The following is a 23,145-nucleotide window of genomic DNA, read 5'->3' on the forward strand; positions in this document are numbered from 1 at the left end:
TCTCTCTATATTCCCCCTCCCTCCACGTTCTCTCTCTCTCTACTCCCCCCTCCCTCCACGTTTCTCTCTCTACTCCCCCCCCTCCCTCCACGTTTTCTCTCTACTCCCCCTCCCTCCACGTTTCTCTCTCTACTCCCCCTCCTCCACGTTTCTCTCTCTACTCCTCCCCCCTCCCTCCACGTTTCTCTCTCTACTCCCCCCCTCGCTCCACGTTTCTCTCTATATTCCCCCTCCCTCCATGTTCTCTCTCTACTCCCCCCTCCCTCCACGTTCTCTCTCTACTACCCCCCCCCCCCCACGTTTCTCTCTCACTCCCCCCCTCCCTCCACGTTTCTCTCTCTACTCCCCCCCCTCCCTCCACGTTTCTCTCTCTACTCCCCCCCCTCCCTCCACGTTTCTCTCTCTACTCCCCCCTCCCTCCACGTTTCTCTCTCTACTCCCCCCTCCCTCCACGTTTCTCTCTCTACTCCCCCTCCTCTACGTTTCTCTCTCTACTCCCCCCTCCCTCCACGTTTCTCTCTCTCTACTCCCCCCTCCCCTCCACGTTTCTCCTCTACTCCCCCCCCCTCCCTCCACGTTTCTCTCTCTCTGAACTCCCCCCTCCCTCCACGTTCTCTCTCTCTACTCCCCCCCCTCCCTCCAAGTTTCTCTCTCTCTACTCCCCCCTCCCTCACGTTTCTCTCTCTCTACTCCGCCCCCTCCCTCACGTTTCTCTCTCTCTACTCCCCCCCTCCCTCCACGTTTTCTCTCTCTATACTCCCCCCCCTCCCTCCACGTTTATTCTCTATACTCCCCCCCCTCCTCCACGTTTCTCTCTCACTCCCACCCCCCCCATCCCTCCACGTTTCTCTCTCTACTCCCCCCACTCCCTCCCACGTGTTCTACTCTCTCTACTCCCCCCCCCCTCCCCCTCCACGTTTCTCTCTACTCCCCCCCCACCTCCCCTCCTCCCGTTTCTCTCTCTCTATTCCCCCCCTCCCTCCACGTTTCTCTCTCTACCCCCCCCTCCCTCCACGTTTTCTCTCTCTACCCCCCCCTCCCTCAACGTTTCTCTCTCTACTCCCCCCTCCCTCCACGTTTCTCTCTCTCTACTCCCCCCTCCCTCCACGTTTCTCTCTCTCTACTCCCCCCTCCCCTCACGTTTTCTCTCTCTCTACTCCCCCCTCCCTCCACGTTTCTCTCTCTCTACTCCCCCCCTCTCCCTCCACGTTTCTCTCTCTACTCCCCCCTCCCTCCACGTTTCTCTCTTTACTCCCCCCCTCCCTCCACGTTTTCTCTCTTTACTCCCCCCCCTCCCTCCAAGTTTCTCTCTTTTACTCCCCCTCCCTCCAAGTTTCCTCTCTTTACTCCCCCCCCCCCCTCCACATTCTCTCTCTACTCCCCCCCCCTTCCAAGTTTCTCTCTTTACTCCCCCCCTCCATCCACATTTCTCTCTCTACTCCCCCCCTCCATCCACATTTCTCTCTCTACTCCCCCCCCCTCCCCTCCACGTTTCTCTCTCTACTCCCCCCCCTCCCTCCACGTTTCTCTCTCTACTCCCCCCCCTCCCTCCACGTTTCTCTCTCTACTCCCCCCTCCCTCCACGTTTCTCTCTCTACTCCCCCCCCTCCCTCCACGTTTCTCTCTCTACTCCCCCCCCCCTCCCTCCACGTTTCTCTCTCTACTCCCCCCCCCTCCCTCCACGTTTCTCTCTCTACTCCCCCCTCCCTCCACGTTTCTCTCTCTACTCCCCCCTCCCTCCACGTTTCTCTCTCTACTCCCCCCTCCTCCACGTTTCTCTCACTACTCCACCCCCTCCCTCCACGTTTCTCTCTCTACTCCCCCCATCCCTCCACGTTTCTCTCTCTCTACTCCCCCCTCCCTCCACGTTTCTCTCTCTCTACTCCCCCCCTCTCCCTCCACGTTTCTCTCTCTACTCCCCCCTCCCCTCCACGTTTCTCTCTACTCCCCCCCTCCCTCCACGTTTCTCTCTCTACTCCCCCCTCCCTCCACGTTTCTCTCGCTCTACTCCCCCCCTCCCTCCACGTTTCTCGCTCTACTCCCCCCCTCCCTCCACGTTTCTCGCTCTACTCCCCCCCTCCCTCCACATTTCTCTCTCTACTCCCCCCCTCCCTCCACGTTTCTCTCTCTCTACTCCCCCCCCTCCCTCCACGTTTCTCTCTCTCTACTCCCCCCCTCCCTCCACGTTTCTCTCTCTCTACTCCCCCCCCCTCCCTCCACGTTTCTCTCTCTCTCTACTCCCCCCCCCTCCCTCCACGTTTCTCTCTCTCTCTACTCCCCCCCTCCCTCCACGTTTCTCTCTCTCTACTCTCCCCCCCTCCCTCCACGTTTCTCTCTCTCTACTCCCCCCCCCCCTCCCTCCACGTTTCTCTCTCTCTACTCCCCCCCTCCCTCCACGTTTCTCTCTCTCTACTCCCCCCCTCCCTCCACGTTTCTCTCTCTACTCAACGTTTACAGTGATGACTACATCTCTAATTAGACTGGCTGTCTACCTCCTGCTATAGTCAACGTTTACAGTGATGATTACGTCTCTAATTAGACTGGCTGTCTACCTCCTGCTATAGTCAACGTTTACAGTGATGACTACATCTCTAATTAGACTGGCTGTCTACCTCCTCCTATAGTCAACGTTTACAGTGATGATTACATCTCTAATTAGACTGGCTGTCTGCCTCCTGCTATAGTCAACGTTTACAGTGATGATTACATCTCTAATTAGACTGGCTGTCTACCTCCTGCTATAGTCAACGTTTACAGTGATGATTACATCTCTAATTAGACTGGCTGTCTGCCTCCTGCTATAGTCAACGTTACAGTGATGACTACATCTCTAATTAGACTGGCTGTCTGCCTCCTGCTATAGTCAACGTTTACAGTGATGATTACATCTCTAATTAGACTGGCTGTCTGCCTCCTGCTATAGTCAACGTTTACAGTGATGACTACATCTGTAATACAGCTGTTTGCCTCCTGCTATAGTCAACGTTTACAGTGATGACACCATCTCTAATTAGACTGGCTGTCTGCCTCCTGCTATAGTCAACGTTTACAGTGATGATTACATCTCTAATTAGACTGGCTGTCTGCCTCCTGCTATAGTCAACGTTTACAGTGATGACTACATCTGTAATACAGCTGTTTGCCTCCTGCTATAGTCAACGTTTACATCTGTAATACAGCTGTTTGCCTCCTGCTTGGGTTTGATATGCTGTCTAGATAGCTGCATGGAACTCCCCACTTGAATTTAGCATTGGGGCAAAAAAAAAAAACACAGGTTGATATTTCCCCTGTCAATAGAGAGCAATAATAATGGCGTGTTTTGGTAGGCACGATCTATAGTAATTTGAGCATGTCTACTACCATGTATTTTGTGTACAACATTCATGGGCGATCGAGTAGAGGGAGGAAGCGTCAGGGGAGCAGCAGCCGAACACAGAGGTCGGTTGTGGCAAAGCAGACCTAGTTTAATTGCAGTTGGTCCAGAACAGAGCAGCACGTAGCTCTACACAGAGGGTGAATGTCATACCCTTTACAGACAGACTTTACTGTGTTTTGCCTATTTAAAAATAAAAATATATATTACAAAAAGATCTGGCAGTGTTCTCTTTTAGAACCCAATTCATAATCCCATTATTAGCACATTCTTGCTAGGATGAGCCTTTGGTTATATCTCCCATGCCAGGCAAGTTGAGGAGTAAAACATGGATTTAGTGTTTTTGCTATTTTATTAGGATCAAATCTTAAGTTTATTTGTCACGTGCGCCGAATACAACAGGTGTAGTAGACCTTACAGTGAAATGCTGAATACAACAGGTGTAGTAGACCTTACAGTGAAATTCTGAATACAACAGGTGTAGTAGACCTTACAGTGAAATGCTGAATACAACAGGTGTAGTAGACCTTACAGTGAAATGCTGAATACAACAGGTGTAGTAGACCTTACAGTGAAATGCTGAATACAACAGGTGTAGTAGACCTTACAGTGAAATGCTGAATACAACAGGTGTAGGTAGACCTTACAGTGAAATGCTGAATACAACAGGTGTAGGTAGACCTTACAGTGAAATGCTGAATACAACAGGTGTAGGTAGACCTTACAGTGAAATGCTGAATACAACAGGTGTAGGTAGACCTTACAGTGAAATGCTGAATACAACAGGTGTGGTAGACCTTACAGTGAAATGCTGAATACAACAGGTGTAGTAGACCTTACAGTGAAATGCTGAATACAACAGGTGTAGTAGACCTTACAGTGAAATGCTGAATACAACAGGTGTAATAGACCTTACAGTGAAATGCTGAATACAACAGGTGTAGTAGACCTTACAGTGAAATGCTGAATACAACAGGTGTAGGTAGACCTTACAGTGAAATGCTTACTTACAGGCTCTAACCAATATTGTTTAAAAAGGTGTTAGGTAAGTAAAGAAATAAAAACAACAGTAGTGAGGCTACATACAGACACTGGTTAGTCAGGCTGATTGAGGTAGTATGTACATGTAGATATGGTTAAAGTGACTATGCATATATGATAAACAGAGAGTAGCAGTAGTGTAAAAGAGGGGTTGGTGGGACACAATGCAGATAGCCCGGTTAGCCAATGTGCAGGAGCACTGGTTGGTCGGCCCAATTGAGGTAGAATGTACATGTGTACATGATCCTCATTAGCTGATGCAAAAGCAGCAGCTACTCTTCCTGGGGTCCAACACAAAACATGAACTATGACATACAAAACATCAATAGACCAGAACAGCTCAAGGACAGAACTACATGCATTTGCGATAGGTCAGATGGCTGAGCCAATGAAATCAATAGTTCAACTGACAAGAAACCTTTAGGCTGCCCTGATCAGTCACGCACATATTTTATAGTATAATATATTTTTTTATAGTAGGCTGAGAATATAATGAAATATTACGGAATCCAATACAAATATTTCTTCCCACACAACTTGCGTCATGGCAACGTGTGGAACCGCTGTCGTTTTTTAAAATAAATGATGATATTTTGAACCTGAGCCCAAGACGAGGCCATGCTTTTGATTTCCGTTTCATCTGTTTCCTACACTCCCTCTGCTTTGTTAGGGAGCAGTCGTAGGGTCTTCAATTAAAGGTATATTCATCATGATGTGTGAGTCTCGTGTTCATATTTCACAACCTCCGTGGGATTTTGGAGTTGCCTTTTACGAGATCAAGCAAAATAGACCTACACTTGATTTAGGCTTCATTATCGCAAGCTAAATGCTTCTGTTCAGTGATAGATGAGTAAACGAATAGACTAGCTATACAGCAGGTAGCCTAGTGGTTAGAGCATTGAGCAGGTAGCCTAGTGGTTAGAGCGTTGGGCAGGTAGCCTCGTGGTTAGAGCGTTGGGCAGGTAGCCTAGTGGTTAGAGCGTTGGGCAGGTAGCCTCGTGGTTAGAGCGTTGGACAGGTAGCCTCGTGGTTAGAGCGTTGGGCAGGTAGCCTCGTGGTTAGAGCGTTGGACAGGTAGCCTCGTGGTTAGAGCGTTGGACAGGTGGCCTCGTGGTTAGAGCGTTGGACAGGTGGCCTCGTGGTTAGAGCGTTGGGCAGGTGGCCTCGTGGTTAGAGCGTTGGGCAGGTGGCCTCGTGGTTAGAGCGTTGGGCAGGTGGCCTCGTGGTTAGAGCGTTGGGCAGGTGGCCTCGTGGTTAGAGCGTTGGGCAGGTGGCCTCGTGGTTAGAGCGTTGGGCAGGTGGCCTCGTGGTTAGAGCGTTGGGCAGGTAGCCTCGTGATTAGAGCGTTGGGCAGGTAGCCTCGTGATTAGAGCGATGGGCAGGTAGCCTAGTGGTTAGAGCGTTGGGCAGGTAGCCTAGTGGTTAGAGCGATGGGCCAGTAACCGAAAGGTTGCTGGATCGAATCCCCGAGCTGACCATCTGTCATTCTGCCCCTGAGCAAGGTAGTTAACCCACTGTTCCCCGGGCGCCGAAGACATGGATGTCTTAACCCACAGCCCCCCCCTTACCACTTCCACTTATTTGCCAGACAGAGAATTAACCAAATATACAGACAGAGATTCAGTTAAACAAAATCACAATGGTTGATTTAAGACTAGTTTCAGGCTTTTGGTCAAGAGTAGGCCTAGGTTACTAAGCAATTACAAATCTAGAGCAAAATAATCCACTTGTTAAACTACAAAACATTTCTGGCGAAATTTTCTGATCAGTGCTGATAATTGAGCCAACTAGACAAGGTGATTATGAGCAGCACTCACATCAACTTAGCATTTCCACAACCTAATTGTATTGTAGCCTAACCAATATCTAAATATCTAAGATGTTAGTGAAAAGAAAATGTATTGATTTATTAAAGACGAGGCCCCCCCACGCTTGTCTAAAAGCGGTGCTGAAATCGGCTGGGCTATTCCTTCAAATGGATTACAAGATCGTCATTGGATCATTTGGGGACTTTTAGTAAACAACTATTTGATGCCTTTAAAATATATATATATATATTTATATAACACATGCAAATAAATACTTAGCCACTGAACTTTTGGGTTCCCGAAAATCCTGAACCGCAGCCACTTCGAAGAACAACTGCATTATACCAGTCTGCATGAAGTAGGAGATTAACCTTGTGTTTGTCCCCAGGCTCGCTGGGAGAGAGAGCGGGAGCGCCACAGGCTGCAGGCCGAGGTCACAGAAGGGATGCTGAGGCAGAGAGAGGACGACTGCAGGAGGCTGGAGGAGAAGCTGGCGGAAGAGAGGGAGGACCTGGAGAGACAGAGAGAGACGTACCAACAGGATCTGGAGAGACTGAGGGAGTCGACCCGCACAGTGGAGAAGGAGAAGGAACGCCTGGAGCAGCAGAGGAAGATCAAGAGGAAGACCATTGAGGTGGGGATGATGTCTCTCTCTCACACACACACATATTACACTTACACCCGGTGTCCATTGGTATCGCTCTGCTATCCGTACCAGCACCAGTCGCATATGGCTAAAACACGACTTGCCCCAACCCAACACCTCAATGGTGGTTAACAACTAAAGCTTTGAAGTTATCTGGTGACCTACCAACCCATTTCACCAAGCCATGTCCCAGTATCAAGCCAAGACCCAAGAATGAGGGATTCCACTCGATGGCACAAACTCAAAGTAAAAATTGGCTATATCCTAAACATGATTTTCTTTGATCTTTTTGGTCTTCTTTTAAGGTTAGCATTGTGGCTAGGGTTAAGGTTAGTTTTAAAATCACATTTCTTTTTGACGATAAATTGTGTAAATAGGCAGTGTTTTTTTACTTTGTGGCTGTGGTAACTAGTACTTCAATTTTGAAGTAGTTAATTTTCTTCTTCAGGATTGGCTGATCCCTCCTGATGACCCGGTTGGACATGACTCCCAACAGGGTCACCAGGAGGGATCAGCCAATGAAGTTGGACGCCCCGCCCAGTTGACAACATTAAAATGGCGGAAGCCCTTAATGGCGCTGGCTGTGCTAACACTGCCTTTTGTCCACTACAGGCCTCTATCATGTTCTGTTTGCCCCTCATATCCTTCCCCATCCAGCATAGCAAACACCTCTGCTGTGTTTCAGTGTTACCTTTGCTCTGTCCCTATGCCAACAGGAGAACAGATACACGAATACTGAAGATACTCCCTCCCTCCCTTGTTCCCTCCCCCCTCTCCTTTGTTCCCTCCCTTCTTTGTTCCCTTCATCCATCCTTCCTCCCCCCTTGTCTGTCTGGATTCCTATAACAGCCCACACACTTGCACACCACACACACACACACACACCTGCCACTTCCCTTAGACTGTTTACTGATGGGCCGTGTGATAACCACAGCAGTAGCACAGTAATGGGGGAATCACACCCACATATCTGAATACAGTTCTAACTAGTCAACCAGGAAGCCACCAACACAGGGAAATATTCTCTTTCCTTCTCTCTTTCCATCTCTTTTTAATCTTCAACAAAAACTTGTATTGTGTGAGTTTGTTTTTAAATGGAGTGTCGTTAGCTCAACTAGTGGAAGTCTATGGGAACAGCTAGCATGTCATTGAGCACAGAACAGTATTAGCATGCAGCAGATGTGAATTACCTGCTACATTACAGCCACATATCATTAAATGTATCTGGTCTTTCAACGCCGGGAGGCGGGACTGTGTTTCACCCGGAACATTCTGCAGACAGACGGATGCCCCTGATAGCCAGAGCTGCCTTGTGGGTAATTATTTGGTTTGACTTGAATTGACTGGGTTAGCCATCTGAAGTGAGGAGTTGACTACCACAACCACGACATTGTTCAGGTATGACATGGCATCTCTGGCTGGTTACTTGTCAGATCAAGACCTGGCCAACTCCACAGGAAGTGGAGGGAATCTCCCTTGAGTCCCTAATGATAAGGATCTTTGGCCATGTCTGTGGCTAGAAACAGGTCTTTCTGTGGCGGTGTAATGCAGAGAGTGACCGAATGACACAATTTGTTGTTAGTGAGTGAAGTGATGAGAGCATTATTGTATTTGGTGCAAATCATTCCTTAAGTGCTAGACATCAGCTGAGTCTGGTAATGAATGGTGTGGCTGTTGAACAAGTGGAGGAGACTAAATTACTTGCCTTGTTACCTTGGATTGTAAAACTGTCATGGTCAAAACATATAGATTCAATGGTTGTAAATATGGGGAGAAGTCTGTTGGTAATAAAGAGATGCTCTGTTCGACACCACACTCCACAAAGCAGGTCCTCCAGGCTCTAGTTTGATCTGATCTTGATTATTGTCCAGCCATGTGGTCAAGTCCTCCAGGCTCTAGTTTGATCATATGTTGATTATTGTCCAGCCATGTGGTCAAGTCCTCCAGGCTCTAGATTTCTCTAATCTTGATTATTGTCCAGCCATGTGGTCAAGTGCTGCAATGAAAGACCTAGTGAAGCTGCAGCTGGTCCAGAACAGAACGTCTTGCTCTTCATTGTAATCAGAGGGCTGATATAAATACTATGCTGCCAGTCTCTCCTGGGTAAGAGCTGAGGAGAGGCTGACTGGCTGACTGACTGGCTGACTGGCTGACTGACTGGCTGACTGGCTGGCTGGCTGACTGGCTGACTGGCTGGCTGGCTGACTGGCTGACTGGCTGACTGGCTGACTGGCTGACTGGCTGACTGGCTGGCTGGCTGGCTGACTGACTGGCTGACTGGCTGGCTGACTGGCTGGCTGACTGGCTGACTGACTGACTGGCTGGCTGACTGACTGGCTGACTGGCTGGCTGACTGGCTGACTGTACTTCTTGTTTTTATAAGAAACATTAGTGTTGAAAATTCCAAATGGTTTGCGTAGTCAATTTACACACAGCACTGACACACACACACACACACACCTCAATACATGCCACCAGGGGTCTTTTCACAGTCTCCAGGTCGAGAACAAATTCAAGGAAATGTACAGTATTATACAGAGCCGTGAGTGAGTGGAACTCCCTTTCCATCTTATATATCGCAAGAGAACAGCAAACCTGTTTTCAATAAACAAATAAAGCAACACCTCACGGCACACCTCTCCTCCATGTGACCTACTTGTTGTGTGTCTGTACTCGTATGTACTGTGTGTGTGTGATGTTTTTCAGCTCTGAGTAAGAGCTTGTTTTGGCCTGGCTGTTTTCTCCCAGGCAGATGACATGAAACACAACAGCCTTTTCATTTGAAAATCAGTGACACACAGACTGATCTCTGCTCTGGGCTGGCCTCTGAGTCAAGCCGATAACATCACTGCTCTTCAAATCAAATCAAATCAAATGTATTTATATAGCCCTTCGTACATCAGCTGATATCTCAAAGTGCTGTACAGAAACCCAGCCTAAAACCCCAGACAGCAAGCAATGCAGGTGTAGAAGCCCGTGAGTTCAGCTATCCTTTAGCCCTCATGAAAACTTCTTTAGGACATATTGTCTTTTTTTTATTTATTTTGACCCCTTTTTTCTCCCCAATTGGTAGTTACAGTCTTGTCTCATCGCTGCAACTCCCGTAGGGACTAGGGAGAGACGAAGGTCGAGAGTCATCGCTGCAACTCCCGTAGGGACTAGGGAGAGACGAAGGTCGAGAGTCATCGCTGCAACTCCCGTAGGGACTAGGGAGAGACGAAGGTCGAGAGTCATCGCTGCAACTCCCGTAGGGACTAGGGAGAGACGAAGGTCGAGAGTCATCGCTGCAACTCCCGTAGGGACTAAGGAGAGACGAAGGTCGAGAGTCATCGCTGCAACTCCCGTAGGGACTAGGGAGAGACTAAGGTTGAGAGTCATCGCTGCAACTCCCGTAGGGACTAGGGAGAGACGAAGGTCGAGAGTCATCGCTGCAACTCCCGTAGGGACTTGGGAGAGACGAAGGTCGAGAGTCATCGCTGCAACTCCCGTAGGGACTAGGGAGAGACGAAGGTCGAGAGTCATCGCTGCAACTCCCGTAGGGACTAGGGAGAGACGAAGGTCGAGAGTCATCGCTGCAACTCCCGTAGGGACTAGGGAGAGACGAAGGTCGAGAGTCATCGCTGCAACTCCCGTAGGGACTTGGGAGAGACGAAGGTCGAGAGTCATCGCTGCAACTCCCGTAGGGACTAGGGAGAGACGAAGGTCGAGAGTCATCGCTGCAACTCCCGTAGGGACTAGGGAGAGACGAAGGTCGAGAGTCATCGCTGCAACTCCCGTAGGGACTAGGGAGAGACGAAGGTCGAGAGTCATCGCTGCAACTCCCGTAGGGACTAGGGAGAGACGAAGGTCGAGAGTCATCGCTGCAACTCCCGTAGGGACTAGGGAGAGACGAAGGTCGAGAGTCATCGCTGCAACTCCCGTAGGGACTAGGGAGAGACGAAGGTCGAGAGTCATCGCTGCAACTCCCGTAGGGACTAGGGAGAGACGAAGGTCGAGAGTCATCGCTGCAACTCCCGTAGGGACTAGGGAGAGACGAAGGTCGAGAGTCATCGCTGCAACTCCCGTAGGGACTAGGGAGAGACGAAGGTCGAGAGTCATCGCTGCAACTCCCGTAGGGACTAGGGAGAGACGAAGGTCGAGAGTCATCGCTGCAACTCCCGTAGGGACTAGGGAGAGACGAAGGTCGAGAGTCATCGCTGCAACTCCCGTAGGGACTAAGGAGAGACGAAGGTCGAGAGTCATCGCTGCAACTCCCGTAGGGACTAGGGAGAGACTAAGGTTGAGAGTCATCGCTGCAACTCCCGTAGGGACTAGGGAGAGACGAAGGTCGAGAGTCATCGCTGCAACTCCCGTAGGGACTAGGGAGAGACGAAGGTCGAGAGTCATCGCTGCAACTCCCGTAGGGACTAGGGAGAGACGAAGGTCGAGAGTCATCGCTGCAACTCCCGTAGGGACTAGGGAGAGACGAAGGTCGAGAGTCATCGCTGCAACTCCCGTAGGGACTAGGGAGAGACGAAGGTCGAGAGTCATCGCTGCAACTCCCGTAGGGACTAGGGAGAGACGAAGGTCGAGAGTCATCGCTGCAACTCCCGTAGGGACTAAGGAGAGACGAAGGTCGAGAGTCATCGCTGCAACTCCCGTAGGGACTAGGGAGAGACTAAGGTTGAGAGTCATCGCTGCAACTCCCGTAGGGACTAGGGAGAGACGAAGGTCGAGAGTCATCGCTGCAACTCCCGTAGGGACTTGGGAGAGACGAAGGTCGAGAGTCATCGCTGCAACTCCCGTAGGGACTAGGGAGAGACGAAGGTCGAGAGTCATCGCTGCAACTCCCGTAGGGACTAGGGAGAGACGAAGGTCGAGAGTCATCGCTGCAACTCCCGTAGGGACTAGGGAGAGACGAAGGTCGAGAGTCATCGCTGCAACTCCCGTAGGGACTTGGGAGAGACGAAGGTCGAGAGTCATCGCTGCAACTCCCGTAGGGACTAGGGAGAGACGAAGGTCGAGAGTCATCGCTGCAACTCCCGTAGGGACTAGGGAGAGACGAAGGTCGAGAGTCATCGCTGCAACTCCCGTAGGGACTAGGGAGAGACGAAGGTCGAGAGTCATCGCTGCAACTCCCGTAGGGACTAGGGAGAGACGAAGGTCGAGAGTCATCGCTGCAACTCCCGTAGGGACTAGGGAGAGACGAAGGTCGAGAGTCATCGCTGCAACTCCCGTAGGGACTAGGGAGAGACGAAGGTCGAGAGTCATCGCTGCAACTCCCGTAGGGACTAGGGAGAGACGAAGGTCGAGAGTCATCGCTGCAACTCCCGTAGGGACTAGGGAGAGACGAAGGTCGAGAGTCATCGCTGCAACTCCCGTAGGGACTAGGGAGAGACGAAGGTCGAGAGTCATCGCTGCAACTCCCGTAGGGACTTGGGAGAGACGAAGGTCGAGAGTCATCGCTGCAACTCCCGTAGGGACTAGGGAGAGACTAAGGTCGAGAGTCATCGCTGCAACTCCCGTAGGGACTAGGGAGAGACGAAGGTCGAGAGTCATCGCTGCAACTCCCGTAGGGACTAGGGAGAGACGAAGGTCGAGAGTCATCGCTGCAACTCCCGTAGGGACTTGGGAGAGACGAAGGTCGAGAGTCATCGCTGCAACTCCCGTAGGGACTAGGGAGAGACGAAGGTCGAGAGTCATCGCTGCAACTCCCGTAGGGACTTGGGAGAGACGAAGGTCGGGAGCCATGTGTCCTCCGAAACACAACCCAACCAAACCAACTGCTTCTTGACACAATGCACATCCAACCCGGAAGCCAGCCGCACCAATGTGTCGGAGGAAACACTGTACACCTAGCGACTGGGTCAGCGTGCACTGCGGCCGGCAGAAGTCACTAGTGCTCAATGAGACAAGGATATCCCTGCCGGCCTAACCCGGACGACGCTGGGCCAATTGTGCGCCGCCCCATGGGCCTCCCGGTCGTGGCCGGCTGCGACAGAGCCTGTGCTCGAACCCAGAATCTCTGGTGGCACAGCTAGTTGTGTTGTGTTGTGTTGTGACATGGTAGGGGTGGTATACAGAAGATGGCTCTATTTGGTAAAAGACCAAGTCCATATTATGGCAAGGAATTATGCAAATAAGCGAAGTGAAATGACACTCCGTTACTTTAAGACATGTACAGGTCAGTCAGTGCGGAAAATGTAAAGCACTTTGAATGTTTCTGTGACCGCACTTGAAGAAACTATTAAGCGCTATGATGAAACTGGTTCTCATGAGGACCGCCACAGGGAAGGAATACCCAGAGGTACCTCTGCTGCAGAGGATACGTTCATTAGTTAACTCCATCTCAGATTGCAGCCCAAATAAATGCTTCACAGAGTTCAAGTAACGCACATCTCAACATCAACTGTTCAGAGGAGACTGTGTGAATCAGTCCTTCATGGTCAAATTGCTGCAAGGTAACCACTACTAAAGGACACCAATAAGAAGAAGAGACTTGCTTGGGCCAAGGAACATGAGGAATGGACATTAGACCGGTGGAAATGTGTCCTTTGGTCTGAGGAGTCCAAATTTGAGATTTTTTTGGTTCCAACTGCCGTGTCTTTCTGAGACGCGGCACCAAAAGGACAGATTTCCACCGGTCTGTCCAGTGCTCGTGTTTCTTGGCCCAAAGTCTCCTCCTTCTTATTGGTCTCCCTTTTTTATTAAGATTATTTCCAGAAAAAAAATATCCAGCTGCGTGTAACTTTTTATTGAGACCTTTTTTGGAAGTACATACAGTCAGGATTGCAGTAATGATGATCGTTGCTCAGCAACACTCCGTTCTTTTCATGAGTACCAAATTTAATTTGACATTATTAAGCTTGAAAAGCATGTGAACGGGAAGTTTGAACGGCTGCTTCCTGAGAACATCTTGTGTGAACCCAGATTCTGGTTCAGAGTTGGGGTTAGGGTTAGGATTTAAGGTAGGAATGTCCCAGCTAGCTAGCTATCCCATCACCCAAAGCAGCAGCCGGCAGGTTTGGGCCCACAGGCCCTTTCACAATGTTCATTGGATAAAATGGGGGAAGTGTTACCTCTCCAGAAGGTATGCATATGTTAATTATCATTCCTCCCACTCCACTATCAGGACCATGTGCTTTTTTTGGAACAGGAAAAGGCCTTGGGTCTGAACTCTGAACTCTGCAGTGAAGGATGTAAAACCCCAGGTCCGAATGGGAATAGTTTCCAATGATTTTTTTTAAGGACAAACTTATCTAAAATACAAATATTGCCACATTCTAATAATAATAGGTTATTTGATAAAGCCATGTATGGCTTGAGAACCTGTGAAACAGTGGAGGTCAGTGCCGTTTTTTAATTTTTTATTTTAATGAGCGTGGCCTTATTTCTATTACAGCATATTGGATGACTGTCATTCATATTCTATTCACCCAGTTCAATGTAACAGTGATAGGTTTAGGTTACTGTCATTCATATTCTATTCACCCAGTTCAATGTAACAGTGATAGGTTTAGGTTACTGTCATTCATATTCTATTCACCCAGTTCAATGTAACAGTGACAGGTTTAGGTTACTGTCATTCATATTCTATTCACCCAGTTCAATGTAACAGTGATAGGTTTAGGTTACTGTCATTCATATTCCATTCACCCAGCTCAATGTAACAGTGATAGGTTTAGGTTACTGTCATTCATATTCTATTCACCCAGTTCAATGTAACAGTGACAGGTTTAGGTTACTGTCATTTATTCTATTCACCCAGTTCAATGTAACAGTGACAGGTTTAGGTTACTGTCATTCATATTCTATTCACCCAGTTCAATGTAACAGTGATAGGTTTAGGATACTGTCATTCATATTCCATTCACCCAGTTCAATGTAACAGTGATAGGTTTAGGATACTGTCATTCATATTCCATTCACCCAGTTCAATGTAACAGCGATCGGTTTAGGATACTGTCATTCATATTCACCCAGCTCAATGTAACAGTGACAGGTTTAGGATACTGTCATTCATATTCCATTCACCCAGTTCAATGTAACAGTGACAGGGTTTAGGTTACTGTCATTCATATTCCATTCACCCAGTTCAATGTAACAGCGATAGGTTTAGGCTACTACATGATACTTGAATTTGCCCTATATACATCATGAGGTTGCTACAACCTAGCCTACAAATGAGCACAGGTCAATGAGACATATTGGAGTAATCAAGGTGAGTGACACATTCAATACTGCCTTGCCTGCATCTAGCTGATCTGGGCTGTAAGCATTAGTCCAAACAGTTGTGAAACTTGTGTCCCCAATTATTGCCCTGGGGGATTGGGATCTACTTTTTTTTTGACCAAAGCTAAATGTGCCTCCTATTGGCCCTCCAACACCACTTCCAGCAGCATCTGGTCTCCCATCCAGGGACTGACCAGGACCTACCCTGCTTAGCTTCAGAAGCAAGCCAGCTGCTGTCCCTCTGAGGCTGCTGTAGAACAGTGGGTTTTAATCCGTTATTTGGTGACATGAATATATTTAGTGTTTAAACAAACAAAAAAAGGTTATTTATTTATTTATTTACTATGAAAAGTCTTCTGTTGTTCCGTTCCTCCACTGCTGAAAAGGTTACCAGTATTTCTGCATCACTGCACACTTTGCTCTGCACTCTAACGTAGAAACACTGTGCACCTGGCAACCTTGGTTAGCGCGCACTGCGCCCGGCCCGCCATAGGAGTCGCTGGTGCGCGATGAGACGAGGATATCCCTACTGGCCTAACCCGGACAACGCTAGGCCAATTGTACGTCGCCCCACGGACCGGCCGGTTACGACAGAGCCTGGGCGCGAACCCAGAGTCTCTGGTGGCACAGCTGGCGCTGCAGTACAGCGCCCTTAACCCGGGAAGCCAGAACTGTGCTTCTTAACCCCTGACCCCCCCCCCCCCCCCCCCCCCGCCCCCAGACTTGGTCACGTGTCTGACGTCTCACTGTATCCTAGTCATTCAGTGTCACTGTATGATGTTTTGTAAATTGAATAATTATTTCTTCCTCACCCTCCCCACTATAACACAGTAGCTAGGTGATGTGTGATGAGCTTGCTGGCATACAAACGCTGCTGTGGCATCACTCAGGTGGGTCAGAGTGCTTCACCACCTACTCCTTTGCAATGAGTCCACTCTTAGACAATGTTTCAATCACAATTTCCACTCCATTTTCAAGCCATTCATCAACTCCACATCTTTCTGCCTGTCTGTCTCCTGATCCTGCTTTTTCTATACATTTTGGTTTTGGCATATTGACATTTGTCCAGACAGTGAGGAAATTGGATGTGGGAGAAACAGTTGGAAGGGTGGACGCTGGGATTGAAATCCTCTGCACTTCCTGGTCGCCCTCTGTGATATAATACGGCTTTCTGGCAGTGTTGTCGTGGTCTGTCAGACAGTCGGAGTGGTTTTACGGCCAACTCTGTCAAGGCCTCTGGGGTCAAGGCCTCTGGGGTCAAGGCCTCTGGGGTCAAGGCCTCTGGGGTCAGCCAGGGCTCTTAGTCACTTCCTCTCCTCCAGGTAATAACTGTTATGTTCCTCACATCAGGCCTGTAAACCTGTACTCACTCACACCAGACCTGCTATCCTCAGGGCACACATTCTGTTGTCTTGAGTATTAGCAATCCCATGTTAGTGTGCAGTGCAGTGCTCTGACCCTAGCTTACGTTGAGACTGAAAAGAGGATGATTTCTGAGGCATTTTGTGTCTTTTTTTAAATAAAGTTTTGTTTCGGCTGGAGTGGAGGTGCTAGTACTACGAGCTTTTCTGTTTTCTTTTCTTAGAGCAGACAAGTTAGGAACAGGAATGAGCCCTGTTAGCTATTTGGGTTATGGGTTCGCAGCCCCCTTCCCAAGGCATTGTGTAAACAGGAAACAGGAAACCCACCTGTCTCAGCTGGTGATGAGTATCCAAGGAGCCTGATGATGAGAAAAAGCCACAATGTATAATTAGCCATTCTGCAGGCAACCCATCACCCTCTCATTAATAGAGCTGCTAGAGCCCAGCCAGGCCTAATTGTTTATGTGCTGTCAGTCAAGTCTTTGTGCTCCCTGTATTTACCATGACTTTACCATGGGCACCTTGGGGAGGAAACAATGGAAAGTCTGTGTGCGTGGGGGTGTGCGAGTGTTGAGAGAGGGGAGAGCGCAGCACAGAACCCCACTGTATAACTGAGTTATCACCTCTGGGCACTTCCATCCTCCAGAGCTGAGTGGGCTGCAGCCTCAGAAGAGGCCTCAGTGTGTTCAGTGTTACCTTTCACAAACAGACATGGATCCACTCGCTTCGCCTGGCCTACCCACTCGCTCTGCCTGGCCTACCCACTCGCTCTGCCTGGCCTACCCACTCGCTCTGCCTGGCCTACCCACTCGCTCTGCCTGGCCTACCCACTCGCTCTGCCTGGCCTACCCACTCGCTCTGCCTGGCTCAGCCTGGCCTAGCCACGAGCTCAGCCTGGCCTAGCCACGAGCTCAGCCTGGCCTAGCCACGAGCTCAGCCTGGCCTAGCCACGAGCTCAGCCTGGCTCAGCCTGGCCTAGCCACGAGCTCTGCCTGGCCTAGCCACGAGCTCTGCCTGGCCTAGCCACGAGCTCTGCCTGGCCTAGCCACGAGCTCTGCCTGGCCTAGCCACGAGCTCAGCCTGGCCGACCCACGAGCTCCGCCTGGCCTAGCCACGAGCTCCGCCTGGCCTAGCCACGAGCTCCGCCTGGCCTAGCCACGAGCTCCGCCTGGCCTAGCCACGAGCTCCGCCTGGCCTAGCCACGAGCTCCGCCTGGCCTAGCCACGAGCTCCGCCTGGCCTAGCCACGAGCTCCGCCTGGCCTAGCCACGAGCTCCGCCTGGCCTAGCCACGAGCTCCGCCTGGCCTAGCCACTCGCTCCGCCTGGCCTAGCCACTCGCTCCGCCTGGCCTAGCCACTCGCTCCGCCTGGCCTAGCCACTCGCTCCGCCTGGCCTAGCCACTCGCTCCGCCTGGCCTAGCCACTCGCTCCGCCTGGCCTAGCCACTCGCTCCGCCTGGCCTAGCCACTCGCTCCGCCTGGCCTAGCCACTCGCTCCGCCTGGCCTAGCCACTCGCTCTGCCTGGCCTACCCACGAGCTCAGCCTGGCCTACCCACGAGCTCAGCCTGGCCGAGCTCAGCCTGGCCCACCCACGAGCTCAGCCTGGCCTACCCACGAGCTCAGCCTGGCCTAGCCACGAGCTCAGCCTGGCCTAGCCACGAGCTCAGCCTGGCCTAGCCACGAGCTCTGCCTGGCCTAGCCACGAGCTCAGCCTGGCCTAGCCACGAGCTCAGCCTGGCCTAGCCACGAGCTCAGCCTGGCCTAGCCACGAGCTCAGCCTGGCCTAGCCACGAGCTCTGCCTGGCCTAGCCACGAGCTCAGCCTGGCCTAGCCACGAGCTCAGCCTGGCCTAGCCACGAGCTCAGCCTGGCCTAGCCACGAGCTCAGCCTGGCCTACCCACTCGCTCTGCCTGGCTCAGCCTGGCCTAGCCACGAGCTCTGCCTGGCCTAGCCACGAGCTCTGCCTGGCCTAGCCACGAGCTCTGCCTGGCCTAGCCACGAGCTCTGCCTGGCCTAGCCACGAGCTCTGCCTGGCCTAGCCACGAGCTCAGCCTGGCCGACCAACGAGCTCAGCCTGGCCTACCCACGAGCTCCGCCTGGCCTAGCCACTCGCTCCGCCTGGCCTAGCCACTCGCTCCGCCTGGCCTAGCCACTCGCTCCGCCTGGCCTAGCCACTCGCTCCGCCTGGCCTAGCCACTCGCTCCGCCTGGCCTAGCCACTCGCTCCGCCTGGCCTAGCCACTCGCTCCGCCTGGCCTAGCCACTCGCTCCGCCTGGCCTAGCCACTCGCTCCGCCTGGCCTACCCACGAGCTCAGCCTGGCCTACCCACGAGCTCAGCCTGGCCGAGCTCAGCCTGGCCCACCCACGAGCTCAGCCTGGCCTACCCACGAGCTCAGCCTCACACTGACTGACTAAGCGTGACCGACTGTCACACATGACACGTCTCCCGTCATCCCTTCCACCCCTCACACAGTGCCCCTTGCCCTGGGATGCCAGGCTCATGCCCCAGCGGTCACATTGGTTGCTAGCAGGCAGGGGAAGCCCCCTAATACAGCTGGACACATCTGCCTCCCAGCCCTCTGGGACCCAGGCCCGCCCAGCCCCCTGGGACCCAGGCCCTCCCTGGCATCCCATCTCCTTCTCCACACTCCTCAATCATACTGGAGCTGGACTGTCTGTCACTGCACAGGGTGTCAGATATATGCCAGCAGGACAATAAACTGATGTGGTTTCTTGACATAACACACTTTTATTGGAGATCGACTTTGCTGCTTCACTCAACTTTCTTTGAAGGTGGTTATTAGTGTGACAATGCAGACAGTGTTTATAGAGTTAAATGTTTTTGTTGCTTTGGGATTGTGTTGTAAAAGCCTGTTCCAAAATGCCTGCTCAGCAGAAAGAGCAGCATGTGTTTCTGATTGCTCTTCAACAGATTGTGTTTCCCTTAATGGTACAGCGGCTCTGTGCTGAGTTAAGACGCTGCTGTCTCACGGCGCCGGGCTGGCCCTTTTAGAAGCAGGGTTCAAAGATGCCTCAACACTCATTTAAACATAACAAGCAGTGCTCTCTCTCTCTCTCGCTGCTGCACACTGCAAACCGCGGCTGCCGTGCACAAACATAAAATTCCAAAGCAAGAGGGTTCCAATTTACATGGCAAACCAAGTTCGCTCAAAGCCATAGAACAGAGATCATCAAACTATTATATTATGTTTTTACCATGGGTTCCATGACAACAGTATTCTCTTTTATGTTGTTACCATAGGTTCCATGGCAACAGTATTCTCTTTTATGTTGTTACCATAGGTTCCATGACAACAGTATTCTATGTTATGTTGTTACCATAGGTTCCATGACAACAGTATTCTATGTTATGTTGTTACCATAGGTTCCATGACAACAGTATTCTATGTTATGTTGTTACCATAGGTTCCATGACAACAGTATTCTCTGTTATGTTGTTACCATAGGTTCCATGACAACAGTATTCTCTGTTATGTTGTTACCATAGGTTCCATGACAACAGTATTCTATGTTATGTTGTTACCATAGGTTCCATGACAACAGTATTCTCTGTTATGTTGTTACCATAGGTTCCATGACAACAGTATTCTCTTTTATGTTGTTACCATAGGTTCCATGGCAACAGTATTCTCTTTTATGTTGTTACCATAGGTTCCATGGCAACAGTATTCTCTTTTATGTTGTTACCATAGGTTCCATGACAACAGTATTCTCTTTTATGTTGTTACCATAGGTTCCATGACAACAGTATTCTCTGTTATGTTGTTACCATAGGTTCCATGACGACCTCAATCTAAAGCAATGTAATTGTCCTGCACATTTTTGGTGTCCAACTGAAACTGAAATATCTATATCCTGAGTTGAACTTGTTGAAACTACTTGCACTACTAATGACATCTCAATACCCCATAATGACATCCCAATACCCCATAATGACATCCCAATACCCCATAATGACATCTCAATACCCCATAATGACATCTCAATACCCCATAATGACATCTCAATACCCCATAATGACATCACAATACCCCATAATGACATCACAATACCCCATAATGACAGATACAACGACACAGAGTTACACATGGAGTAAAAACAAACATACAGTCAATAATGCAGTATAAACAAGTCTATATACAATGTGAGCAAATGAGGTGAGAAGGGAGGTAAAGGCAAAAAAGGCCATGATGGCAAAGTAAATACAATATAGCAAGTAAAATACTGGAATGGTAGTTTTGCAATGGAAGAATGTGCAAAGTAGAAATAAAAATAATGGGGTGCAAAGGAGCAAAATAAATAAATAAATTAAAATTAAATACAGTTGGGAAAGAGGTAGTTGTTTGGGCTAAATTATAGGTGGTCTATGTACAGGTGCAGTAATCTGTGAGCTGCTCTGACAGTTGGTGCTTAAAGCTAGTGAGGGAGATAAGTGTTTCCAGTTTCAGAGATTTTTGTAGTTCGTTCCAGTCATTGGCAGCAGAGAACTGGAAGGAGAGGCGGCCAAAGAAAGAATTGGTTTTGGGGGTGACTAGAGAGATATACCTGCTGGAGCGTGTGCTACAGGTGGGAGATGCTATGGTGACCAGCGAGCTGAGATAAGGGGGGACTTTACCTAGCAGGGTCTTGTAGATGACATGGAGCCAGTGGGTTTGGCGACGAGTATGAAGCGAGGGCCAGCCAACGAGAGCGTACAGGTCGCAATGGTGGGTAGTATATGGGGCTTTGGTGATAAAACGGATTGCACTGTGATAGACTGCATCCAATTTGTTGAGTAGGGTATTGGAGGCTATTTTGTAAATGACATCGCCAAAGTCGAGGATTGGTAGGATGGTCAGTTTTACAAGGGTATGTTTGGCAGCATGAGTGAAGGATGCTTTGTTGCGAAATAGGAAGCCAATTCTAGATTTAACTTTGGATTGGAGATGTTTGATATGGGTCTGGAAGGAGAGTTTACAGTCTAACCAGACACCTAAGTATTTGTAGTTGTCCACGTATTCTAAGTCAGAGCCGTCCAGAGTAGTGATGTTGGACAGGCGGGTAGGTGCAGGTAGCGATCGGTTGAAGAGCATGCATTTAGTTTTACTTGTATTTAAGAGCAATTGGAGGCCACGGAAGGAGAGTTGTATGGCATTGAAGCTTGCCTGGAGGGTGGTTAACACAGTGTCCAAAGAAGGGCCGGAAGTATACAGAATGGTGTCGTCTGCGTAGAGGTGGATCAGGGACTCACCAGCAGCAAGAGCGACCTCATTGATGTATACAGAGAAGAGAGTCGGTCCAAGAATTGAACCCTGTGGCACCCCCATAGAGACTGCCAGAGGTCCAGACAGCAGACCCTCCGATTTGACACACTGAACTCTATCAGAGAAGTAGTTGGTGAACCAGGCGAGGCAATCATTTGAGAAACCAAGGCTGTCGAGTCTGCACCCATGACCAGCTCTGAAACCAGATTGCATAGCAGAGAAGGTATGGTGAGATTCTAAATGGTCGGTAATCTGTTTGTTGACTTGGCTTTCGAAGACCTTAGAAAGGCACGGTAGGATAGATATAGGTCTGTAGCAGTTTGGGTCAAGAGTGTCCCCCCCTTTGAAGAGGGGGATGACCGCAGCTGCTTTCCAATCTTTGGGAATCTCAGACGACACGAAAGAGAGGTTGAACAGGCTAGTAATAGGGGTGGCAACAATTTCGGCAGATAATTTTAGAAAGAAAGGGTCCAGATTGTCTAGCCCGGCTGATTTGTAGGGGTCCAGATTTTGCAGCTCTTTCAGAACATCAGCTGAATGGATTTGGGAGAAGGAGAAATGGGGAAGGCTTGGGCGAGTTGCTGTTGGGGGTGCAGTGCTGTTGTCCGGGGTAGGAGTAGCCAGGTGGAAAGCATGGCCAGCCGTAGAAAAATGCTTATTGAAATTCTCAATTATGGTGGATTTATCAGTGGTGACAGTGTTTCCTATCTTCAGTGCAGTGGGCAGCTGGGAGGAGGTGTTCTTATTCTCCATGGACTTTACAGTGTCCCAGAACTTTTTTGAGTTAGTGTTGCAGGAAGCAAATTTCTGCTTGAAAAAGCTAGCCTTGGCTTTTCTAACTGCCTGTGTATAATGGTTTCTAGCTTCCCTGAACAGCTGCATATCACGGGGGCTGTTCGATGCTAATGCAGAACGCCATAGGATGTTTTTGTGTTGGTTAAGGGCAGTCAGGTCTGGGGAGAACCAAGGGCTATATCTGTTCCTGGTTCTAAATTTCTTGAATGGGGCATGTTTATTTAAGATGGTTAGGAAGGCATTTAAAAAAAATAACCAGGCATCCTCTACTGACGGGATGAGATCAATATCCTTCCAGGATACCCCGGCCAGGTCGATTAGAAAGGCCTGCTCGCAGAAGTGTTTCAGGGAGCGTTTTACAGTGATGAGTGGAGGTCGTTTGACCGCTGACCCATTACGGATGCAGGCAATGAGGCAGTGATCGCTGAGATCTTGGTTGAAGACAGCAGAGGTGTATTTAGAGGGGAAGTTGGTTAGGATGATATCTTGGAGGGTGCCCGTGTTTAAGGCTTTGGGGAGGTACCTGGTAGGTTCATTGATAATTTGTGTGAGATTGAGGGCATCAAGTTTAGATTGTAGGATGGCTGGGGTGTTAAGCATGTTCCAGTTTAGGTCGCCTAGCAGCACGAACTCTGAAGATAGATGGG

The 23,145-nt window shown here is 49.9% G+C and overlaps 1 protein-coding gene across 1 annotated transcript in view; it reads left to right on the plus strand.

Annotated features, from left to right (window-relative positions):
- Window positions 1–23,145, plus strand: part of LOC109879506 (rho guanine nucleotide exchange factor 18) — a 111,580-nt gene that overhangs the window by 79,903 nt on the left and 8,532 nt on the right. Inside the window, exon 27 of the mRNA XM_031838024.1 lies at window positions 6,611–6,856. Within this exon, the coding sequence (XP_031693884.1) occupies window positions 6,611–6,856 (246 nt within the window). The remainder of the gene's footprint in view (window positions 1–6,610; window positions 6,857–23,145) is intronic.

This window comes from Oncorhynchus kisutch, linkage group LG13 (assembly GCF_002021735.2).
Source record: "Oncorhynchus kisutch isolate 150728-3 linkage group LG13, Okis_V2, whole genome shotgun sequence".
NCBI lineage: Eukaryota > Metazoa > Chordata > Actinopteri > Salmoniformes > Salmonidae > Oncorhynchus > Oncorhynchus kisutch.